At 47.9% G+C, this 22,731-nt stretch overlaps 1 protein-coding gene across 1 annotated transcript in view; it reads left to right on the top strand.

Moving 5' to 3' along the window:
- OTUD7A (OTU deubiquitinase 7A) overlaps positions 1-22,731 on the top strand; it is a 382,314-nt gene that overhangs the window by 350,716 nt on the left and 8,867 nt on the right. The window contains exons 12-14 of the mRNA XM_073882548.1: positions 19,224-19,338; positions 19,507-19,591; positions 21,913-22,707. Of these exons, the coding sequence (XP_073738649.1) occupies positions 19,224-19,338; positions 19,507-19,591; positions 21,913-22,707 (995 nt within the window). The remainder of the gene's footprint in view (positions 1-19,223; positions 19,339-19,506; positions 19,592-21,912; positions 22,708-22,731) is intronic.

The raw sequence follows: 22,731 nt of genomic DNA, 5'->3' as shown, positions 1-22,731 counted from the left end.
TCTCATGGTGCAGGGGCAACCACAGGTAAAGGGTGGTGCATGCTCCATGCTGTCCTGACAGTGGTCAGTGCCCACAGGAGGGGGAGGCATTGGGGGTCCTGCTGCAAGCCATACCCGGGGCCAGGCAGCTGACTAGACAGTCTTGTGTCCCCCATCTGAATGCCACCTGGCAGTTTTGTGTTCAGAGGCTTTCTCTCCTCAAGCACTGGGCCTGTGCCAGGACCCTCTCAGACGGGAGAGCAGCCCTGGACCCATGGCCTTCCAAACCCTTCTGAACTGAGAACGTGGCCAGGCACTAGGGCTTCTCACTCCATCCTTAGAGAAAGTCTCGGTATCTCTGTGCTTTCAGGCTGCTACTCTGCCCCCAGAGAGCACCTTTGTGGAAACGAGAAGATTGTGCAGATGCTAAAGTCACCACCCCAGCTAGCGTCCTTGCCCACAAGGATAGGCAGCTGAGGGGGAGGAGATTTAGGAGATTTAGCAGGAAAACCATCTTTCTCCTCCCTGGCCCTGTCCTGCCATACCTCTCTTTCCATTCATAGGGCTCCCTGGTGCCCATTAGAACCCCTTCAGCTGCAGGTAACCAAAACCCAGCTCAGGTGGCATAGATAGGAAGGGTGTTCCTTGTCTTCCAACCACCTGGAATCTGGCAGGCCCCATGGGACAAGTGAGGCACTTGTCTAAGCCCCTCCATCCCACCCTGTAGCCTCCTCAGCTTCCATGCAGGACAAGCCACCGCCACCGTCCCCAGCATCAAGCAGGTCCAGTTTGCCCCCAAACGCCTGTGTCTGAGAGCAAGGCCAGATCCAGGGTAGGAAGTATACACAAAGATCCCAGAGCATCTTGTCCTAGAAGAAAATAAGACATCCTCAGAAACCACCAGGGTGGTGTTAGAAGGGTTCCTGGGCTGAGTGGGTAGGATAAGAGGGAGTGAGCAGCAGAGCTGGAATGGGCAGCCATGACAAAGATTCTTCAGTCCACAAATTCATAATGATACTCAGAGAAAGGCTCACTTATCGCCTCTGCAAGATGCTTTGGAAACTGGTCACACATAACTTTGGAAACTGGCAAATCGCAGGAAAGGATCAGCCTGAATCCCGCATTCCCTCAGTGAACTGGTGAGGGGACTTTGCTCTGAGTTGAGGTCTCCCCGCGTATCATGAAGGGAGAAGCAACAGCATTGTTGAGGGCTGACTTCATATGTTGAAGTCCTAACCCTATTCCTCAGGATGTGACTGTATGTGGAGACTGGGCCTTTTGAGGGGTAAAGTAAGGTCATGTGGGTGGACCCTAATCCACCTGACTGGTGTCCTCATAAGAGATTAGGACACAGACACACGCAGAGGGAAGGCCACATGAGGACACAGGCAGGAGACAGCCATCCACAAACAAGGAGAGAGGCCTCAGAATGAAATCCCTGCTGACACCTTGATCTTGGACTTCTAGCCTCCACAACCACGAGAAGATATATTTCTGTTCTTCAAGCTCTGCAGTCTCTGTTGCTTTGTTATAGCAGCCCAAGCAAACTAATAAAGATAGAATGAGAATACCAAAGTCTTCAAGCCCAAGTGAATGGATGAGTCTAAACACAAATCAGCAAATACAGTAAAACATGGTTAAAAAATTTTAAGTGTATTTTCAGAGTTTATTGGGAGCAACTAACAGTTGTGCTTATTCTCAGATCTCTTGGGATCTCTTTCCCATGTGAGACCTTGACCCATTAGCAGTGTCCCAGATGTTTATAGAAGATCTTTTCCTCCCAGGCCACTTACCTGGAAGGTGAAACCCAGCTCTGATCCCCTATCCCGCCCCCTCTCCACACACACACACACACACACACACACACACACACACACAAACACACACACACACACACACACACTGCCCTGCAGGGTGCCCAGCTGGGTGCCTGGGTGGAAGCATTACAAAGTTTGTGACTCACTTCTGCTTCCACTGAGGACCAGTCAGATTCAATGACATCTTACTTTGGCTTCCAACCCAGAACCAGAGCTAATGGGAAATAAACAGTGGAGCGGAAGGTGCCTTGCACACCTCTGACCTGCCCTCTCCCCATAGAACCGCCGCGTCCAGGATGAGGGCATATCGGAGCTGGGAAGAAGGTTAGCCGGCCCAAAGCACCCACTGCACCCCACACAGGAGGGACTCACACAGGTCACCTGGCCCAACCAGCAGATGGGGCTTGAACTAGATGTCCTAACTCCTACCTGGGACTTCTTCAAACTCTGTTTGAAATGTTTTTTTAAAAGCAAAGAAAAGGAAAAAGAAAATGCCTACTGGAACTTTTATAGAAGGTAGAAAGGAAAATGCCTGCTCACTGGTGAGAGACCAAAGTGTGCTGTGCTTCTGCCAATCTCCAGTGGTCTTGGTCCCCAGGAGGAGACCAGAAGGAGAGATATGGCCTGGGGAATCCCCCCAGTTTCCTCTCCTGTCCCCTCACCATCAGGCCTGTCTCTTCCCACAGCCTGAACCCAATGCTGGGGGCAGAGAGGTTCTCTCTCACATCACACATGGCTGCCAGACAGATGCCAACCAGAGTCAGGTGCATGGAGCAAGGGCAGCGTCAGCAGGAAGACCTAGCCATGGCCCGCTCCCCACTTGCAAGCCGTGCATTACGCCTCTCTTTGGAACTTCCTTTGCTCTGTCCTGATATCCTTCCTGACTAGAGTGTTATGACCAATAACTGAAGGATTTGATTATCCCAGGGCAATTCAGATAGTCAGCTGTCACTCAGTACATCTGGGTGAGCATTGACTGTGCAAATGCTACATGGGAGGTGCAAAGATCAGGCAGCACCTACCCTCAGCGTGTGCACAGTCACATGGAGAAGAACCTTGAGACCAAGAGAACCCCAGGGATTCAGCTCAGAGGGGAGAGATGAAGGTGCCGCCCAGAGGAGGTGGCATTTTGCAGAACAAACCATGTGGCAAGCCCAGCAGAGCCCACTTTAAGCAGGGATGTGCACTGGCTAGCCCTGGCCCTGGCAAGAAGCCCCCTTAACCCCACGGAGGAGGCCCAGGTGTCCAGAGCTGAGAAGGAATTGATGTGTGCTCTGGAAGGCTAAGGATGAGAGGGCATCACTAAGTGGAGAAGAGAAGGGGAGGGCGTCTGGTGTATACAGAGCCCAAGAGACCATTCAAAGAGCAGAACGTCTGGGTTCAGTTTATCCAGTCTGGACATTTCTGGCTCAGTTCATCGGCATCACCTTCTTGACCAACAGATGGTGCATCCATCAGTAGTTGACTAAGTGTAGATGAGCTCCCTGGCCCCTCAATACCCAAATGCCTGTGTGGGGGGATCCTAGGGCCCATTATAACTGATGACGGACTTTTTAAAAAGTAATTTTCTGCAAGCTGTAGTTGAACCAGGGCCCAGCAGGTATTTGGAATGTGGCTAATCCTCACAACTCTACCCCACGGAAAGAGGGCAACCCACTGGTGGTCCCACAGAGCAAAGGGCAGGACTGCCACCTACATGTTTGAGGGCATGAAAGCCCTGCCATGGGTTCCAGGAATTCTGAGAACCAGATCTGGCCCATGGTCAGGGGGCGGGCTGTGGGTGGCCTCCAGCTGTCTCCTGCACAACCCTGTGGACCTGAGCTGCATGGATGTTCTTCAACAAATATTACCTGAGAATGTTTATATGATGGCACGCCACTCCAGGAACTTGTGACTGGGAGAGTTAAATGGGCTAACCTGGTATAATGAGTACGTGGCGTTGGATTCCTTTCTCACCAGGTGACCTGGGCTCCTACAGAGATGGCTGAGAGGTAGCCACTATGAACTCCAATGCCAGGTGCCCCAAATTCAGGCACCAGTGTCCCCAGCCTGGAGAAGAGCCCAGGGCCGGCATTGATGGGGCTCTTTGTCATGCCCCCAGTGTCCCCTCATGCCACACAGGATGCTGGAGCAAGGGAACAAAGTCCCAGCCTGTGCCCTTGAGTCACATGGCATCTCAGCGAGGAGAGGGACATGGAAACCACATTGACACTCCAGTTTCCAGCATGAGATCAACGTAGGAGGCTCACAGACCACAGTGGGGCCGGAAGCTCAGGAGCAAGCGGCCCAGACTGCAGTCTGAGTCGGCTGGGAGGTGGGAGATGTGAGATTGGGAAGGTCAAGCTCCAGGACACCTGCTGGTCCCCCCACTGTCGAGTGTGGTTATCACACAGCCTCACACAAAGGGCACCTTGTGGAGGGTGCTCCCCAAGACCTCCCAGCACCCCAGGACAGAAGCCAACAGATACAGTCATCACAGGCCCCAGCGGGCAGCCATCTTGTCCTTGTGTCTCAGGAACAATGTTCTAGGAGCCTCAAAATCAGGAAAAAAATGTATTCTAGGCTGTGACATGGGGTTCCTTTCTTCCCATCACGCACTTCCTCCTGCTTGGCCCAGCATGTCTCATCTGTGTGTGCAAGCTCCTAAAGGCTTAAAAATGCAAAAGGCATTCGTTAAACCTCCCATCTGTCTTCCCTGTTGAAAGGTTCTGCTCTTAGAGCTCTTTCTGCCTCACCTGGGCCACTCCTCACCCACTGCTCAGGTCAGCTGCCTTCAAATGCAAGGGTCTTCCTGTGTCCTGCAGACCAGGGTTGTTCTTGGGGAGAGGCAAGGGCTTGCATAGGGAAGGTTGGGGGCTGGAGAGATGGGTCAGGTGTGGGCAAGTTGAGTGTGCGAGGCTTTTCCAATCCACCTTAAGACTTTTAAAATAAAAATGATGTGTCCTTTCTTGGTAGCTTCCATATCCATGCTTTCTCCAAGAGAGGATGTTAGTCCTTTGCCCCACAACACCCTGGACCCTGGTCTTTCAGCTTGCAGGGAGGATCCTCCGGGGCCCACCGGCCTGACACCTGTGGGCTTCCCTGCCACCACATGTTCAAATGACTCTGTAAAATTCTCATTGGGGCTGGCTCTGCGCCCCATAGTCACACCAGGACTTGCATGCACTTACTGTGTGCAGGTGCCATTCTAGGTCCTTGCCAAGGACAACTATTAACTACCCCCCCCATTTTCTATCCACACCTGACAGAGGAGGAAACTGAGGAAGGGTGGACCATCCCTGTTCCCCAGGGAGCAGTTGGAATTGATGAAGGGTTGCTAGGACAGGTGGGATGGTGTGGCCTCCAAAAAGGAGAGCTGACCAAAGAGGGTGGTCATCGGGGAACATGCATCTCCCAGAGAGGGGTACAGGAAGTGGTACCCCAAATCAAATCTTGCTTGAGATAAACCAGCATCTGGCACCTGGTAACTCGGGGCTGTTCTTTTTTTAAAAAAATCAATATATAAGGTAATTATTTAAATGTTTTTTTTTCTTCCTAAGTGCAAACAACCTGAGGGCCTCTGAAACATATCCAGGGGCCACAGAGAATTCAAGGAACTCTGCCCCTGTCCCTTCAGGCCTCCCATTCAGACTACCTAGAAAGCAGTATACTGCAGTCTCTAAAAATCCCACTGGTCACAGATGGAGGGGGGATGCCAGTGTGAATAAGGACATGGGCAGCAATGCTCATGCAGCCATCAGTCAGCTCCAGGTAACTAAGACCAATGTTTACAGATTTTGCTGTTCATTTACTGGAAACAGAGACTCGGTATACCCCAAAATGTGATATTTGCAGGAAAAAAGTGTTTGCAAAGAGCAGCTTGAAACTTTATCTCTTGCCACTTAGAAGCAATATACCATATTTATAAAAATGAGTCATTTGGGGATTTTGTGGAGCCAAACAGAATAATCCCACATAACAGTTCATGAAAGCAGTTTTTAATCTGTATTCGATGCACAGCTCATAGTTAAATTCAGTGTCAATCTATATTTCATTATTGCCCAAACCAAATAGAGTCTAACATTTCCCTTCCAATCTGACAACAAACCATGCTTTTTCTTACAGGATTGGTCTATAATCAACAGCATCCATCTGTCGTTAAGTAAAAATTTCTCTTCACATGTTATGACTATTAAGTATCCCATTTAAATGAATTTTATAATATAATTTTGTAAACATAGTAATCCAAAATAAAGTGATTTTGACTCAGTCACTTTATCATATTCCAAATAAATTGGCCTATCTGTGCACCTATCTCAATACAATAATGGAGAAAATATGGAACAACCCACCAGTTCTAGGACATTATAAGAATCAAATAAATTTATAGTAGCAAGAAGGCTTTAGAAACCAGAAGGTGCCTAAGAAATGCAAATTACCTTCATTGTCTTTGCAATTAGCCTCCCTTCTCTTTAACCACTTTCTCAATTTGCAGATTACCACTGAAAGATAAAGCTCAGGGTAGGAGGAAAAAGCACAGCTTTGCTTTCCCCCTGTGGTCTGCAGCCAGCCTCACTGGACTGCGAGCCACGTTCCTTTGCTGTTCTTCCTAAAGCCCAGAGCCCAGCCCCCGAGAAGGAAGCCCCTGTCTGCAAAGGCCCCTTGTTAAAGAGAAAGAGGAAGAAGAACTGGTGTGGGGAGCATCTAGAATTTTAGCTCAGACCCCTGCACCCCAGGGTCTGGGGACTAGACAAGGGCCATTGTTTTTAGCATTGGTTCTTGACCCACAAACCCTGCAAAGAGCCACCAGGTAACCAGGATCTGCAAGAAGGATTTCAAGGCTATGGAGCTCTGTCCTTGGCTTCCAAAGGGATACTAGCTACGGTCAACTGTGTGGAAAGAACTGGCCGAGGGTTTTTGACTAGAAATCCCGAGGGCCTAGAGAGACAAGAAAGCAGGAATGTGCCCTGATATCCTCTCCCCCCTGATGAGCCCTACCCTGTCCTCTCCTGAGCTCCACAGCAGGCCAGGCAACTGGCTGCCCAGCCATGCCTTCCATGGCACATGAAGAGCACTCCCCCAGGAGCATACCAGCCACCATCTCCCTTGACTCCTGAATCAGCCCCAGCCCCATCTGCACATCATGTTGCAGGCCTCTCCATCAGGCTGCACTGGGCTCTTTGTGGACCTACAGGTACTATGTGTGGTCCTCGGGCATGTGTTGCTGGAACACTGCTCCCTACCAAACCCCCCTCAGAAGAGGGGAGAGAAGCAAAGCATGGGGCACCTGTCTATCTTGTCCCCCTGGACGTGGGGAGCAAGCTTTTTGGTCAGCCAGCATGACAGCATGAGAAGACCCTGAGGTCCATGTCTGGTGCATGCAACCAAGGACACTCACTGGGGGGCTGAGACTGTCACCACTCATCCTGGGTGTTCAGGAGCCCAGAGGTTGAGCTTCCTTATTAGCCTGAGCATTTATTTGGCAGTACAATTCCCTGAATTCCAATCTGCCTTTTTTCCAGTTTTGTCTGAGTCCATTCAGGCTGCTATTAAAAAAGTACCGTAGACCGAGTGGTACCAGACCGAGAAATGTTCTCTCTCACAATTCTAAGATTGGAAGTGCGAGATCACGGCCCTAGCAGACCCCATGTCAGGTGAGGAGCCTCTTCCTGGTTTGCAGGTGGCTGCCTTTTCTTGTACTCACATGGCAGAGAGAGAGAGAGAGAGAGACAGAAAGCACGCTCTCTTGTGTCTCTTCTTACAAGGGAACTGACCCCAGTTATGGGGGCTCCACCCTCATGACCTAATCACCTCCCAAAGACCCCATCTACAAATACCATCACATTAGGAGTTAAGTTCCAATATATGAATTTGGGAGGACACATTCAGTCCATAGCAAGTTTATTCCATAGACTACTGACTAAGCCAAAGACCCTATCTACGTATAAACGTTAAGCTGGAGAATTTGTGTCTGCGACCTGTGAACTTGGTACCCTGCCCAGCTCCATCTTCAGGGGGCTGGCGTCTGCCTTAAGGGCAGGATATCACCCACCATCTGACACAGCCCCTTTTATCCCTAAAGGGAGTTGTACAGGAGAGACCCCAGCCCCCCAGGCAGAAGCCGGGCCGTATCTCCCACTCATCCTCTACTTTCCAACACGCTACCTTTAGCCTGAGCTCATCATGTAACCCACGACCGGAAAGCAACAAGCAATAGCCAGCACATACAATCATTTTATGATTGTTTTATGTGTTTGTTTTATGTTCCTAGCATTACAACCTTGGTTGGCAGAGCTCTGTGTCCACAGAAACAATGGGTGACTGCTCACCTGTGCATCTTGGACCTGCTTCACAGAGGCAAAGACTTTTTGTCCCCAAGTGGTGGGATTCTCACTCCCCATGTCCCTCCTCCCTTCACAGTGCCCCATCATAGGAACCAGATTCCATCTCAGGAGGATATGGGCTGCAAGTAAGAGAAAACACTCACAATGACACAAAGAATAAAGAGGTTTAGAGTCTCATGTAATGAGAAATCTGATGACCAGCAGTCAGTTGATTTGGGACCTGACACTCATCAAAGAGCTGGGCCCTTTCTGTCTATCCACTCTCCTTGGCTTGTTGCCTTTTGTCCCATAATTGTCCCTCATTGGTCATATGACTGTTGTAGCTCCAGGCGTTATATCCTCACGTAAAACATGGAGAGGTCAGAAAAGAGCCTGGCCCTCCTTTGTGTTGCTTTTAACTAGGAATCTTCCAGCTGACTTCCTCTTACATCTCATTGAGCAGATTTCATTCCAGACTTTGTCTCAGAAGTCACAGACAAGAGGAAAATGAGTCAAGCATGAATGCTTTAGAGGCCTCCTGATAGTCCCAGGAGGTGGGGTCTGCGAGTGAGGACAAAGGGTGGGCTGCACTCCCCCATGGCCCTCAAAATTTCTGCGTCTCCCAAGGCATTTTCAAGAGTCCACCATAGCGAGATACCTCTTAGATGGGGGATTTATCACGCTTTGCTTTTCATTTTGCCTTTTCCCAAACCCCGCCCCCCATATACTACCTCCTTTGACTTTCACAAAACCCTGAAGTTAGTGAAAGTGGGACAAAGGTCATCCCCAGTCCTGCTCCCTCTCTTGACCCACTCAATAGGGCTGCGCGGTAAACTGAAGTCCTGGGCTCCTTTCTGCTACAGCTCACAGGTTTTTACACTGGGTTTGGTAGATGGGCTTCAGAGATACACCGACCCAGCTGAAGCTATTCACAAAATTGTGAACATGCATAGCAGATAGAAGCACTCAGTAAGTAGAAAAGTCAATTTATATATATGTAAGTTTATAAGTGTGTGTGTGTGTGTGTGTGTGTATATATATATATATATTTATAAATGTTGCAGACATACCTGAACCATTTTAACTGAAAGCACAAATGTACCTTATTCCTCAGCTTCATGCTCAGAGGTGAAGGACAGGGACTCTGAGATCCAGTGGCCTGAGTTAAAATCCAGGCTTGGTAACCACCTGGATGACAGGATGGGACACTTAGTGCCTCTGGGCTTCCATTTCCTCTTCTGCAAGGTGTCTCCACAGATCACTGGGATCACATGAGTCAACTCCATGTAGAATGTGCACAGTAAGCACTAGACACCTTTTGTTGTTACCGTCTTTCTAGTGTTGTTTGTTTTTGCAGGTGTCATACCTCTAATGTGCCTGCTACCAGTTCCCCTTTAACTTCTCTCAAATGGAGCGAAGCCCATGCAAAGTGTAAACTCTCCTGGGCTCTTACAGTGATTATTTCCAGTCTTTCTTGGCTCTCTCTTTCACACAGTGGTGTACCAGGATGGGTCAGTGGGAGCACCCAGTCCCAGGGTATACAGTAAGGAGGGGCACTGTCTAGAGAGAATTTTAAAACAATAAAAAAACCAACTCAAAGTTGGAATGCTTGGCATCATCACCATGGCCTACAATTCTAAACAATATTGGTGCTAGAAACCCTCCCCACTGGGACAGGCTGTTCCCACTGCCCCACCTGTGGTCTGCCAGTGCCTCCTACGTACACATAGTTCAGCTTGCCTTCCAAGAATCCATTTGATTTTCATAGAAAGCCTTCAGGGGTACTTAATGTGCCAAGAACCTGAACTGTATAATGATAGCAGCAGTGTGGCCAGGCTAAACTGGAGGGGACAGACACAGCATGGTGTGCTCACAGTGACCCTGCACCATCCACCAAGGGCCTGAACAGGCAACACTAGGGGCAGCCTGCTCCCCAGGATTAGAGTCCCTGGTGGTACCACATATGACCAGAGAAGATGGACAACTTCGTGGTAACCTGAGGTCCATCCACTAAGAGAGTTTCTTCAGGGGACATTTTACTGGGGAAAAGTTCTGTAGGAAAGAAACCTTTGCCCCATCAGAAACCAGTGGGCAGTTTGGAGTATGAGGCTATGGGTGGCTCATCCACCAGGAACTAACCCCTTCCCTTGTAGTAGTCAGAGGTAAAGGACTGCCATTGCTTTGCAGATCAAAGTTTCATGAAGCAAATCCTAATGAAGTGGGTCTGATTTTTCCCAGAGGTACAAGAATGCAAAGTCTTTGTCCACCCAGGGACTCTACATCAGGCTAACCAGAGACTGTTCACAGACAGAGAACAGAGCTGTGGCTGTGGTGGGAGTTGGGAGCAGGGAGAGAAAGGGGACAACAAAGATTGCTTTTTGGAGGGTCCCTGTTCTTCATCATTCAGATCCTGAACATCTTGAAGCCAGACATGATATCTTACTCATTTTTGTGTCTGTAGCATCAAGACACCTGAAAGGTATTTAATAAATGTTGAATGAATGAAGAATGAATAAGATTAGATTTTCCCAATGAACTAACTTTAGGTAATTCAGAGAAAGGCAGTGTGACATAATAGAAAAAAAAAAAAACCTGTACATTGTGGAGTAAGGCAGACCTACATTTAAATCACAACTTTAACTTTGGCATGGGCAAGTGATTTATGTACCAGAGCCTTCATTTCCTCTTCGGAAAATTGGAACAGGAATCCTTTAACTGGTGAAAGAATTTTAAGTAATGAATATAGAGCTCCTGACATAGTGCCTGGTACTGATTGAGGGTTAGACACACAAATCAATGGCATAGAATAGAGAACCCAGAAATAACACCAAACAAATATACTCAGCTGATTTTTGACAAAGGAACAGAGTCAATTCAGTGGAGGATGGAGAGTCTTTTCCACAAATGGTGATAAAGCAATTGGACATCCATAGGCAAAAATATGAACCTGAATCTAAGTCTTAATAATACAAAAATTAACTCAAAATGAGTCATAGAATAAATATAAAATGTACAACTATAAAACTTCAAAGAAAATATCCCCAGGACCCAGGGCTAGGCAAAGAGCTCTTAGCCATGACACAAAAGCATGATCCAAAAAAAGGAAAAACTGATGAATTGGACCTCTGTTCAACAACAACAAAAAAAAAACAAAACAAAACAACACAAATGAACAAAACAACAACTCTTAAGAAGTGAAAAGACAAGCTATAGAGTGGGAGAAACTATTTTAAAACCCCATATCAACAAAGGATTTGTATCTAAAGTATACAGTGAACTATCAAAATTCAACAATAAAAAATAACAAACAACCCAAATTAAAAAATGGGGAAAAGCCATGAACAGACATCACCGAAAAGGAGATACAGATGGCAAATAAGCACACTGAAGGATGTTCAGCATTAGAACCACAATGAGCTATCACTACACACCTATCAGAATGACTAAAGTTTTAAAAAGTGATAATAACAAATGCTGGAGAGGATGTGAAGCAACCAAATCTCTCATATGTTGCTGGTAGGGATGTAAAACTCTAGAAAACAGTTTGGCAGTTTCTTATGTGACTACATATCACTTACCATATGACCCAGACATAGAAGAAAAACAAATTGTATCCCAAAGAAATGAAAATTTATGATCACACAAAAGCGTATACCAAATGTTTGTAGTAGCTTTATTGGTAATAGCCCAAAACTGGAAACAACCCAAATGTGTTTCCTGGAAAAAAAAAAATGTCTTTCCTGTGTGAATGGTTAAAGAAATTATGGTACATCCATACCATGGAATCCTGCTCAGCAGTACAGAGAAATGAATATGATAACAGGCAATGACTTGGGTGGATCTCAAAGGAATTATGGTGAATTAAAAAAGTCAATTCCAAAAGATTACATACTATATGATTCCAGTTATGTAGCATCCTTGAAATGGCCAAACGATAAAGATGGAGTACAGATGAGTGGTTCTGTTAGTCATGGATCTCCAGAGAAGCAGAACCAGGAGGATATACACAGATATATATATAAGAAGAGATTTATTTTAGGAATTGGCTCACACAATTCTGGAGGCCAAGAAGTCTCACCATCTGCCTGCCATCTGCAAGCTGGAGAACCAGGAAAGCCGGGGGTGTATTTCAGTTCTGAGTCCAAAGGCCCAAGAATGGGGGCCAATGGTACAATTTCCCATTGCAGTCTGAAGGCCCAAGAACCTAGTAGCATCAATGTCCAAGGGCAGGAGAAGCTGGATATCCCAGCTCAAGAAAAAGAGCAAATTCCTACATCCTCCACTTTTTGTTCTGAGTCCTGAATGGATTGGATGATGCCTGTTCACATTGGTGAGGATGATCTTCTTTTCTCAGTCTACCAATTCAAATCCTAATCTCCTCCAGAAATACCCTAAATATGTTTTACTAGCTATCTGGGCACCCCTTAGCCCAGTCAAGTTGACATATAAAATCATCCATCACAGTGGTGAACAAGGATTAGGGACAGGAATGAAGTGCTGAAAGGAAGTGGGTGTGTTCATAAAAGGGTAGCACGAGGGACCCTTGCAGTGATGCAATCATTCTGTATCTTGATTGAGAGCATTACACAAATCTACACATGTGATAAAATTGCATAGAACCAAATACACATACACACACACAAATGAATGCATGGAAAATTTATACAATCTGAATTGTAGAGAAAGACAATTGGAGAGAAATGGAGTGTACCAAGGTCCATATCCTGGCTGTGATATTGTACTCCAGTTATGCAAGATGTTAACTTGGAGGCACCTCGGGGATGGGTGCACAGATATCTCTGCATTATTTCTTACAACTGCATTTAAATCTATAGTCAGCTAACAATGAAAAGTTCAACATTCTAGAATGTGGTCTTAAGGTATGATAAACGTGTACTGACTAGCAGGAATATTAACAGCTTAAAATCATTTAAAAGCCTACTCTACCATTTATCCTAACTTCTTAAAATATGAATTTGGATAATCTGTTGTTTTTCGTGTGTCTTTTCCAAGAAACAGCTTTTGATTTCGCTGATTTGTCTATTTCTCTTTTTAGTTTCATTGATTTCTGCTCTAATCTTTATTATTTCCCTCCTCCCCACCTTGAGTTTAATTTGCTTTTTTTTTTAGCTTTTTAAAGCAGAAATTTGGATTACAAACTGGGGACTTTTCTTCTTATCTAATATAAGCATTTTAGTGCCATAAATTTTCCCCTAAGCACAAATTAGTTACATCACACAAATTTTGATATGTTGTATTTCCATTTCATTGTATTCAAACTATTTTTGTAATTTCCTTTGAGACTTCCTCTTTGACCCGTGGATTATTTAGAAGCATGTTGTTTAAGTTCCAAATAGTTGAGGAGTCTCCAAATATCTTCTATGTTTATAGTTTTATTTAGTAATGGTCTGAGAACAAACTTTTTATGATTTCTATTCTTTTAAATTTGTAAGGTGGGCAAAGAATGTGTTCTATCTTGGTGAATATTTTATGTACCCTTGAAAATAATGTGTTCTGCTCTTGTTGCATTCTATAAATGTCAATTCTCTCAAGTTCTCTGATGATGTTCAGGTCTTCTGCATCCTTGCTGATATTCTATCTACTTATTCTGTCAATTACTAAGAGAAAAATGATGAAGTCTCCAACCATAATGGATTTGTCAGTTTCTCCTTTCATTTTTGTTAATATTTGCTTTTAGTACTCTGAAGCTCTGTCATTAAGAGCATGCACACATGTAGGACTGTGATGTTTTCTTGGAGAACTGATCCTATATCATTACATAATGTTTCTCTGTATCTTTGGTAACAGTCCTGGTTCTGAGTCTACTTCGTCTGACATTAACAGAGTCACTCTAGCCTTTTTATACTTAGTGAATATCTTTTAACCTACCTGTGTCTTCATATTTATTTATTTTTCCTTTTTTTGTTTTTCTATTTAAATTCAATTAGCCAACATATAGTACATCATTAGTTTTTCTGTCTTTATATTTAAAATGAATTTCTTGTAGTCAGTAGAATTGAGTATTGCTTTTTTTATCCATTCTGACAATTTTGCTTTTCTATTGGTATTTTTTGACTATTGACATTTAATGGTAATAATCATATGGTTGGATAAGTGAGTTTTGGGTTAAATGAGTTTCTTAATGGCTCCTTTTTATCTCCACTATTGACTTACTATGCCTCTATTTTTCATTATTAGTGATTTCCCTAGAGTTTACAATAAATATCTTTAATTAATTAGGTTCTATTTTCAAGTAATATCCTACTTCATGTATTGTATAAGGATCTTATGACAGTTTATTCCCAATCCCTTCCTCCCATCCTTTGTGCCATTACCATCAAGCATTTTACTTTTACATATGCTATAAATACATAATACACTGCATCTCTCTTTACCTTAGTCTCTTAGAACAATTGAAAGGAAGAAAAATGAATTTTATTTTCATATCATTTATTCCACTTCTTTTACTTTTCATTTTGTTATGTAAAATCCAAGTTTCTACTGGTAGCATATTCCTTCCCCTTAAACAATTTCCAATTTCTTTTAATATTTCCTAGTGCAATATATATACATTTTTTTTAGTGCAGTTCTGTAGGCAATTAATTTTTTTATTTTTGTTTGAGAAAGTATGTCTCCTTCATGTTTCAGAGATATTTTTTCTGGGTATAGAATTATGGATTAGCAGTTTTTTATTTCAGTGCTTTAAAGATGTCACTCTAATATCTTCTGGCTTACCTGTTTTATCATGAAAAGTCTGCTGTGTTTCTTATCTTTGTTTGTATGTAATGTGTCTTTTTCCTCTTGCTGCCTTTATGATTTTTGCCTTGGGTTTTAAACAGTTTAAATATGCTAAGTATAGGGATATTTTTGGTGGTGCTGGTGGTGGTATTGTTTTCCTGCTTGGTTTTTCCTTAGCTTCTTGGCTCTATGGTGGTATTTGTCATTCACAGTGGAAATGTTTGTCAGCCATTATTTCTTTAAATATCCCTTGTCTTGGGTTCTCTCTGGGATTGTACTTACACAGATCTTAGGCTGTCTGGTATTGCCCTACACGTCTTGGGTATTCTGTTGTGTCTTCCCCCGCCCAACTCTTTTTTTTTCTTTCTGTGTTTCAATTTGGGTAACTTCTATTGACCCATCTTGATGTTCACAGACTCTTTTCTCAGTTGTGTAAAGTGTACTGATCAGTCCCTTGAAGTCATTCTTCATCTCTCTTACTGTGTTTTTTCATTTCTAGTATTTCCATTTGATTCTTTCTTGTAAATTGATTCTCTCTGCTGGAGAGAAATTAATCATTAAGTCTTGCATGGTATCCCCCTTTTCTATTAGAGTATTCAACTTATTAATCAATTATTCTAAATTCCATGTCTGAGAGTTTCAATACCTGTGTCATATCTGAGTCTGGTTCTGTCAAATGCTTTGTCTCTTGTCAACATGTTGGGGGAGGGGAGGTTCTTGTCTTTTCTTATGCTAGCAGTTTTCTGTTGAAAGCCAGACATCTTGAGTAGGACAGTAAAGACTGAGGTACATCGTTTTGATTCTTGGAACTAAGTGTGCCTTACCTTTTGCTAGGTCTTTAGTGTGGGGTTTACATCAGTCCAGTCAGGACTTGAGGTTGGTTTTGGTTTCATTGCTGCTTTGGTTACCCTTAGTGCACTCAGCCTTCAGATTTCACTAGTGATATGTTGTATTTTGCCAGAAGGTTTTTCTCGCTGTCTGCTTCACCCTTTCTTCAAATTCTTGTCCCTCTTCCGCATTACTTGCAGCTTGTTAGCCTGGCTGTGAAAATGGGAGCAGGAAGGGTGATGTTTTTGTTATTCTAATTAAGCTTCTGTCTTAGAAAGGTATTGTGTCCTTGGATCTTGAAAAGGGAGTGACCTCCGCCAGCTGTAGTTCTGGGCTCAGCATGTGTTCCTGCCCCTCCCCCAGGGAAAAAAAGGGTTTTTTTATTTTTTTCTTATTTCCTCCTTCCACCTCTAGCTTTACTGGGGAAAGACCCCAGTGCCCTAAGGCCAACAGTGTTTGTTGCCCTGCCCTCCCAACTTAAGCTTTTGTTCTTTAGTATAGATAGGAGAGAAAGATCTATGAAGGACACTTTCTCCGAATTCTTGCCAACCTTATGAGCACCAGGTTGGGTCCCATGGAAAGGGGTCTACAAGTACATTTGAATTTCCCTTATATCTGTAACCCCCAGGGTTCTAAATATTCTTTCACTAGGCTACATTCTTCCTTTACCAATTTATTAACCATTTTTAGCTGAATTCTTTTTACTGCAGTCCAGCTGAATCTGCCCCAGTGGAAGTCATGTCCATTTCTCCTTTATGCACCCAGCTGTCCTTAGATTTGGGGTTAGCTAGTTGCCATGTGACTTCTGCTCTCTAATGGGTTAAAGGAAAGTTGTGTATCTGCAGTTTGTCTAGCTTGTTGTTATTGTTGTAATGATAGCACCACACTCTCCTGGAAACAGAAACCAGAAATGTCCATTCATTTTTGGAAAATAAGTACTGAAAGTGTGTCCAGGCTGGTTTGAGATGGTGTCTGTATGTTTTCAGGTTAAAAGATAGGAGATCATTTTCAAGGAAAGAAAGAATTTGCAGGCTTATTTTGAAAAGCACTTGCTGTTCCTGACATTGCCACCAGAGGGCAAGCCGTCACATCATTACATGTCTCACAGGGTGAGGCCAGGTTTCCAATTGGGAAAAGTCAATGTGTAAAGTGGGAAGCAGAGGCATCCAAAGCAGCTAATGCTTGCAGGTAGGGCCTGTTCTCAAGGCCTTCCTGGACTGTTCAGCTATGGATTGGGCTCTCGGTCCCTCCAGCCCTGGCCCTCGCCCACATAGCTGTACCCTCTGCAGAGAAGATGCCTTTTGTGTTGCAATGTCCCAAGAACCTCTCCAAGTACCTGACCCCTACCCCACTAATATTCATGCTGAGAGGCTGCCAAGACCCTGCTAGGTGGTCAGGCTCTAGCAACTTCAGATGAGTCCAACCTTCTGCTCAGCAGGGGGCAGCCCAGGGAGTCAGTTCCAATCCAACCATTGAGGATAAAAATTCCCAGGAGCCCCATGGTAGGGAGTTGAGGCTGAGGGGCATGTAGATCTGTACTACTTTAGTTGGTTTACCTGGAACAAACAAACCAAAATCATAGTGAGAAAAGTTTGGTTCTCATGCAAATAAAGTCTAAAACAGGTGTTCCTGATTGGCAAGCAGATCTTCTCCAACTGGGGGAGTCAGAAGCTCACCCCTGCCATCTTTTCAGCATACAGGAGGATGGGGAGGGGTGTGGGGAGAAGGCTGCCCACACCTAACCACACTGCCCAGCAACTCCCACGGTGCTTCTGCTCTCATGCCCTCCGTGCAGCCAGGCACCTGTTAAGTGCTGGGGGCTGGGGAGTGTAGCCGTGCTGGGCAGACACCTCCCAATAGCACCCCTCCCCTGGGAAGGGAGTGGACAGCCATTCCCAAATTGCCCAAGTTGTACCCACAGTCATTACTTCAAACAGATAACTGCTCTAGGACAATATTTTCCAAATTTGCATGATTTTAAAAACTACAGAGGATGCTTAATTAAAATATAGTCCTTGGCTCCTTTTCCTGGACACTCTTGTTTGGCCATCTGGATGGGGGCCTGGAATCAGTGCTTTATCAAGCACCCCAGGGAGCTGTGCTGCCCTAGCAAGTGTCAACAGAAGGATCCACTGCCATCCCCACCCCTTCCCAGTGGATGGGAAGCCAGGCCAACTCTCTCTCTGCCTTTGTGTTGGGTTGTGGAATTGTCGGACAGGCTTCTGGGCATGGCCCAATGGAGGCAGGTCCTGAACCAGCCCTGCAGCCCTCCTCCCTGAGTGTGACTACTCTGCAGCTCAGCCCTGGGAGGGGATGGCCATGTCAAGACAGAACCCAGTTGCCCTTGACCAACCAAAGCAGAGCACAGTACTGCCAGTCCCCAGCCACTTTAAACAGAAACACCACCCCCCGCCCCAGCAAAGTAGTGTTTCCTTTATATGGGAGTAGAGGATTATTTGTGCTCATTTTTCTCCTTAGCAACACTGGAGGGCAGCAGTGAGTGGGCGTTTGCAATTTTTTATTAGAAAGTCCACTTTTAATGGTATTCAGTCATAGATTTTATTTACCTATTTGCCTTTTTGTTCTTGCCGTGACACCCTTGCCATGAATCATGGGAAATGACACCAGGCTCATGGCCACCAAGGGGCGGGAGGGGGCGGGGGAGGAGGGAGGGGCAGAGTGAGGAGGCGGAGGTAGGGTAAACCCAGGGGAGGAGCAAGCTGTTCAAGCTGTTCTGTTCTCACTGGGCACTGGGTCCCACAGCAGCTCGGAAGCTTCTAGCAGATCCAGGCAAACCCTGTGAACACCCCACTCCGCCCCAGCCTTTCTGAGATGGGCCAAGACTTTCCCCCAGGTGGGCGTTTCCCTCAGGAGTGTTTGTGGTGAATGGGTCCCTGGGTGAGGTCTCTCCTCGCTGCAGTTCCCGCCTACACGTTACTTCCTCGGAAGCCGCCCCGACCCGCCCTAGAAGGGCTTGCAGTAGCTCCCCACGAGTCTGCTGTTTACTTTTCAGGGTACTTAACACCACCTGAGATGATGAGATTTTGTTGTTGTTACCCATGAGCTCCCTGTGGGAGCTCCCACCCCCCCCCTCCCCGAACGGATGCAGAATTATTGAATGAGCTCACAAAGGAGCAGATGGGCAGGCAGCCCTTACTTGCCTAATTTGCACACCGTGAGGTGACCAAGAGCCCGGCTTGGGTCCTTCCTCCGAAATTACAGAAACAGCCACAGCCTTTTTTGTCTGCTGCCCAACCGCGGTACCTGCCTTCTGACAGCCCCAAGTCGTTAGCAGAGTGCCGGTGATGTCTCCAGCCGCTCTTCCACGTCCACAATTAAATACCAAGTATTCTAAACTATCAGTAGTGGTTTTGACACCTGTGGTCTTAACGCTCCTGCTGGCACAGATGGTCTGTGTTCGTCTCCGTTCGGTTTCCTTAATTTAGGAGACCCCTGGGCTTGGGACTCCCTTTCCTGGCCTCCCTGGTGGCTGCTGGGGCCTGGAGCCTCTCGGCCCGCCCGTGGCCACCTGGCACCGCGTCTCTCTCTTCTGTTCCAGCCGTGATCCCCCTGACGGATTCGGAGCACAAGCTGCTGCCTCTGCACTTTGCAGTGGACCCCGGGAAGGACTGGGAGTGGGGGAAAGACGACAACGATAACGCCCGGCTGGCCCAGTGAGCCCCTCCCCCGCGCCCCTCCCCCAACGCCCTAAAGGGCGGCGGTCGCCCGGTTTCCCGGCGTTTTCCTCCTCCTGGGACAGCTGGCGGGCGTGCGGGCGGGGTGCGTGCGGGCGAGAGCGGGCCCGCTGCGGCGCGTTTCACTCGGTGTTCTTCTCTCACCAGCCTGATCCTGTCGCTCGAAGCCAAGCTGAACCTTCTGCACAGCTACATGAATGTGACGTGGATCCGGATCCCCTCCGAGACCCGGGTGAGCCTGGCGTGCGCCCGGCCCCGACCAGCTGGTTGGGTCCTGGCCGCTCACTCGCCGCCGGCGCGGGCGGAGGCTGGGCTCCCCGGCGCCCGCCCGGCCGCCCACCCGCCCTGGCTCTGGCCAGAAGTGGCTCGGATTTAGCTGGCGCGTGTGTGCACGCGTGCTTGCGTGCTCTATGTAGGCGCGCGCTCCGGCTAGGAGATGGTTGTTGGGGATTTTTTTTTTTCTTTTGGTCCCTTTATTTTTCTCCAGAAGGAGAGGAATAAACACACCCACTCAAAAAACAAACCGTAGGCAAGTCACAACACAAAACTATCTCTGCCGAGATCGGAACACGATGTGCTGGAGCGGAGCGAATTAATTATAAACTGTGTGGGTCCTTGGAAAAGTCAGGGAACCGGGAGCGCAATTCCTCATCGCCCCCTCCTTCTCTCCTCCTCCTCGTCCTCTGGGAGGGCGGTGAGAACAGGGGCTGCCCGCCCCCACGCGCCCCCTCCCCTCCCAGGGAGAGTCAGCTCTGTCCCTGCTTCCGGATGCTAAGGATTCACTTTAAGTGATTGATGTTTTTATCTCAATAGTGAACCCTCAGTGAAAGGGACTGTAAAAACAAAAAGCCCCCCTCAGACACCAGTAGCCTTGGCCATTGGCCATGCCATGGGGCTCATAAGCAATATCAAAGGAGTGACCGGAGGAAGGCAGTAGCGCGGTGCCTGGCCGAGTCAGTCGCGGGGCTATGCCAGGCACTGCTCAGGATGTTTTCATACACCAGCCTTTACCTGTATTTAATCTTCATAGGGCTCCTGGGGGCAGGTACTGATATCCCATTTTACTGAGGACACAAGGGGCAGTTGGTGGCAGCCTGGCTCCAGAGTTCTGCCTTTTAACCTCCACAGTGACCTGTCAACTGCCTGGATGATGCCAGTGTTGCTGGGGTGTTCTTTCCTAGCACACACACATGGTGTGAAGGTAGCAGCTCTCCATCTAGAATCAGGAGGCTCTTGGGCTGGGACACAGCTCTCCACTGCACTGAGCAGGACTCCTTGCCAAGCCATGGTGGCCCCCATGTCAGATTCAGGGCCTGGCAACGACCCTTCCAGCCCGAGGACATTTCAGCCAGGGCTCCTTACTCACTGGGCTCCCACCAATGGGCACTGCCAGCACCAAGCACACCCCCCTTTCCTGGGCCAAACCCCTGAGCTTCTGCCCCTCAGTGTCATTGACAAACCATTTTGAGACCTCTACCTCCTTCCAGACCCAGGACAGGGTGGGAAGAGGAAGGAAGGAATTTCAGATTGGTAGGTGGTGAGGGCTGGCTTCTGCTTGCTTCTGGGGACTTGGCTGCAAGAGGTCTCTTGGACCCCTCTCTTGGACCCCTCTCCTGGACCTGCCTGGGGAGGGAAGGGACAAAAATAAAATGACAGAACAATGGGGCCTTCTCCCAGGCTCTTCCCCTAGAGGCCAGGAAAAGCCCATTTAGGGGTGAGCACCAGTTCCTGTCACTCGGCTTCTAGTATGAGGTCCCTGGTGTTCACCCAATGATGCTGTCTGAATTCTCCCTCAAGCAGGAACCTCCACAAGGCAGCAGTAGGTTCCACTCGTCGCCTTTCTCAGGCTCTCCACCTACCCCACGGTCCTGACCACGTTCCACACTGGCCTTGCCCTCCTTACTGGCTGATAGTGGGCCTTGTCCAAGGTGTTCACAGAGAAGTTCCCTCCTCACACCCTAGGTCCCCTTTTTCTGGGAATGGTAACATCTTTTCTGCTAAGTCCAGGTCCTATTTCAGAATCCTCAGTTTAACACTCCCACTGTCAATCTGAGAAAGGAACCCCTAGAGTAAAATGGTCATCCCCAGAACTAAGAGTATTTTTGTTGCAACGTGAGGGCAAGATGTCTGTCCCCTGCCTGGAACAAATAGGTGAGACACCTTTGTAGGACAGACACCTACAGATGCAGGTGAAGTGTGACCCTTACCAGAAGGCCTCTCGCTCTAGAGGCCAGCCGGGACCTGTGTCTGGTCATAGACCCGCCTAGCCCGGGTTAGAAGGTTGGAGTCTGGGCATGGTTAAGTCTAAAATGTACAGAGGCTCTGGAGCTCAGAGCCAGGTGGGTATCTGCACCTTGCCCAAGCTCCCCGCCTCCGGGTTCCAGGCTGCCAGCAACCTTAGCTCACCAAAAAGGCATCCTGGATTGGGGCAGTGAGACCCCAGGGCCCCAGTATAGCAGCCTGGGAGCTGGGGTGGTCTGCCTTTGTTGGTCCCACGTGGGGACGACTCATCTCTAACCTCCTTCCTTCCCTGACCTCCCTTTCCCGCTACAGGCCCCTCTGGCACAACCGGAATCCCCAACAGCCTCAGTGGGAGAGGACGTGCAGTCCCTGGCCGACTCCCTGGACTCGGACCGGGACTCGGTGTGCAGCAATTCCAACAGCAATAATGGCAAGAACGGCAAGGACAAGGAGAAGGAGAAGCAGCGCAAGGAGAAGGACAAGACCCGCGCGGACTCTGTGGCCAACAAGCTGGGCAGCTTCAGCAAGACGCTGGGCATCAAGCTAAAGAAAAACATGGGCGGCCTGGGCGGCCTGGTGCACGGCAAGATGGGCCGTGCTAACTCCGCCAACGGCAAGAACGGCGACGCACCCGAGCGCGGCAAGGAGAAGAAGACCAAGTCGCGCAAGGGCAGCAAGGAAGAGTCGGGCGCGTCAGCGAGCACGTCGCCGTCGGAGAAGACCACGCCGTCGCCCACGGACAAGGCGGCCGGGGCGTCGCCGGCCGAAAAGGGCGGCGGGCCGCGGGGCGACGCCTGGAAGTACAGCACGGACGTGAAGCTGAGCCTCAACATCCTGCGCGCCGCCATGCAGGGCGAGCGCAAGTTCATCTTCGCCGGCCTGCTGCTCACCAGCCACCGGCACCAGTTCCACGAGGAGATGATAGGCTACTACCTGACCAGCGCGCAGGAGCGCTTCAGCGCCGAGCAGGAGCAGCGGCGCCGCGACGCCGCCGCGGCCGCCGCCGCCTCCACGGCCAAGCGGCCGCCGCGCAGGCCAGAGACCGAGGGCGCGCCGGGCGCCGAGCGCGCCTCGCCGGGCCCGCCGGCCGGGCCGCCCACGCAGCTGGTGCTCAAGCTCAAGGAGCGCCCG

This window comes from Callorhinus ursinus, unplaced genomic scaffold, assembly GCF_003265705.2.
Source record: "Callorhinus ursinus isolate GAN/ISIS: 27379988/994484 unplaced genomic scaffold, GSC_fseal_2.0 scaffold47, whole genome shotgun sequence".
NCBI lineage: Eukaryota > Metazoa > Chordata > Mammalia > Carnivora > Otariidae > Callorhinus > Callorhinus ursinus.
This window is presented reverse-complemented; position numbering and strand designations above follow the sequence as displayed.